The sequence below is a fragment of the Alosa sapidissima genome, chromosome 7 (genome assembly GCF_018492685.1).
Source record: "Alosa sapidissima isolate fAloSap1 chromosome 7, fAloSap1.pri, whole genome shotgun sequence".
Taxonomy (NCBI): domain Eukaryota; kingdom Metazoa; phylum Chordata; class Actinopteri; order Clupeiformes; family Clupeidae; genus Alosa; species Alosa sapidissima.
Window position 1 is genome coordinate 7,394,686 of NC_055963.1, and position 2,500 is coordinate 7,397,185.

At 49.4% G+C, this 2,500-nt stretch overlaps 1 protein-coding gene across 2 annotated transcripts in view; it reads right to left on the reverse strand.

The window, feature by feature from the left end:
- The window catches only part of rarga (retinoic acid receptor gamma a), a 61,613-nt gene that overhangs the window by 46,187 nt on the left and 12,926 nt on the right, over window positions 1-2,500 (reverse strand). For both annotated transcript variants that reach the window (XR_006032647.1, XM_042096786.1), the window contains exon 2: window positions 2,232-2,500. This exon is cut by the window's right edge and continues 72 nt beyond it. Coding sequence is in view for 1 of the 2 variants with exons in the window: in XM_042096786.1 (XP_041952720.1) it covers window positions 2,232-2,400 (169 nt within the window). In the remaining variant the exon portion in view is untranslated. The remainder of the gene's footprint in view (window positions 1-2,231) is intronic.

Genomic DNA, 2,500 nt, shown 5'->3' on the forward strand with positions numbered 1-2,500 from the left:
CCCCAACCCCAAGCCCAACCCCAAACCCCCCACCAGCCCCCAACCCCAACCCCAACCCCAACCCCAACCCCAACCCCTCGCCCTCTCTCCTGTACAGTCCCCTACTCGCGGAAAACCCATTAACAAAAAGCCCTCCATGGAGCGTGCTCAGACAAAGAGAGACATTTTTATTCCTCGGCTCTCCGTTCGGATGGAGTTGTATAAACTGTGCATGTGTCCAGCCGTAAAAGTCTGTCTAAGCGTTTGGGAGATCCAGCACTTGACTATGTCAGTGCATATGGTTCTCCATGAAGGGTGAATATTCTTCACTTCACTCATGAGTGTTGGGTATGTTTCTCATTTCAAGACAGACAGAGGCCAGGGAACTCTCTTTCTCTTTGTGTGTGTGTGTGTGTGTGTGTGTGTGTGTGTGTGTGTGTGTGTGTGTGTGTATGTGTGCGAGTGTGTGTGTGTGTGTGTGTGTGTGTGTGTGTGTGTGTGTGTGTGTGTGTGTGTGTCCTGTGTATCTGTATCAGGGTGTTTTCATTGCTAGGTGTGTTCTTTGTTGGATTCCGCCACACTAGGACGTCACCCCCGGGTAGTCTCCCTCTCTCTCCTCTCTCTCTCTGGTCCTCTGAAAATACCTTCAGGATTAAGTGGGGAGCAGCAGGGGGAGGAAATGACTGACAACTGAAAGGCTTGCAAGATGCTCAGGCATGTTATAGAGAACCAGAGCGGAAGACAGACACACAGACAGAGAGCGGGTGTGAAAGAGAGAGTGAGAGAGAAAGAGAGAGAGAGAGATGAAAGAGAGAGAGAGAGAGATGAAAGAGAGATATGAAGAGACAGAGAGAGTAAATGGAAGGGTCTTTCCCTAAGTTGCTGCTACACCCCCCCCCCCCCCCCCCCCCAACCACACACACACATACACACACACTGCAAACCACTCGTCTATCACAACCTCCAACCCCCCTCTCGAGAGCCTGTATAATATTTCAAATGACTGCGGATTACATTCACCTCAGGCTCTACCCACAGTGAAAATCACACCATCCCCTCACACACAACGGCCACAGGCTGAGATGAAAGCTGCACACATGCAGCCTAACGCGCTGGACGCAGTGTGTGTGTGTGTGTGTGTCCATGCAGGACAGGACTCCGCTCACGTCCCACGACACCGCCGGCCAGAGCGCCACCTCGGCACATCAAATGGGGCGGCCATGTGTTCCCCATTTACTTAAAATAATGCACAAAAAGGAGGAGGAGGAGGAGGAGAGAGAAAGCAAAAGAGACAAAAAAAGAATAAAGAATAAAGAAAGTAGAAAATAGAAAAGTCAGCACCCACAGGAACACCGGTGGGTATCGCTGACATTTCAAAGTGCAGAAGCAGCGGCAGGCGTGGGGGAGCTCTTGTTATGGTTGTGACATTTTGGAGAGCGTCCAACCTTGTAATGGCTTTCTTCCAAATGATCCATATCTGCACTGATACTATCCCATACATGAATAAATATGTCCATTCCCACACTTCTTCCTGCATACTTGTAGCTGTTCAGCAAACAACAGCGCCCCCTGTGGCTCCATATCAGGATAACAGACAGGACATACTGTACCAACATCCAAAACTAACAGCTGTTTGAAATCTCTATCTATGTGAAACGGGTACGATTGCCCCCTTGACCTCCACCGTCATATTATCCTCATCGACTGCTCTTTGCAAAACACTGTCCAATAGCCGCACACCGGGGTCACTTTCATAGATACTCACAGGTCTGGGAATTCCCATTGCTTGTCTTGTCTAGACAGCCTGTGCAATTAATCATGATGTTTCAGAGTGGTGAATAATAGTGTTCTCAGTAATGCTTGAAGCAAAATCAAGTAAGACTAGCCAGGTAACTAACATCAATGGCATGCAAACACTAACAGCACATCTGGCACTGATAAAAGTTTGCCAATACTTAATTAGTGTGTTTTGGTGATATATTTGGTAATGCCATGCTGGGAAAGCTTTTCTTAAATATTCACAGGATGGTTCAACCCAAACCACAGAGTCTGAGTGGTTGGTCAATATGGCAGGTTGTACCTGTCTATCAGATGACCATATAAGATCAAAATGGATTTGAAGATTATGCCCATCTACAGTAGTTGTCCATAACAACACCTCAAAAAGTGCCCCATTGTTACTGCCCTTTAGTGTCCCATGTGGTGTGGTGAGTGGATGTGACTTAGCGGGCGGCCATGAGACGTGTACTCACACAGGGCGGCCATCTCTTTGGGCAGGTCAGCTCCGAAGCGCCCGAACAGGCTGCTATTGGCCAGCAGGTCGAAGGGGGAGTGGCTCCGCATGGAATTGAAGGCAAACGGGTACACAGCAGGTGGGAAGCCAGCCATGTGACCCACCTGCCGTTCCCTGTTGGTCGCCATGGCAGCGCAGCACTCCAGACGGGCAACCAATGAGGAGGGTGGATGGTGTTGCACACACGCAAGATCCCCTGACCCCTGTCAGCTGAACACAGTGGTTCCC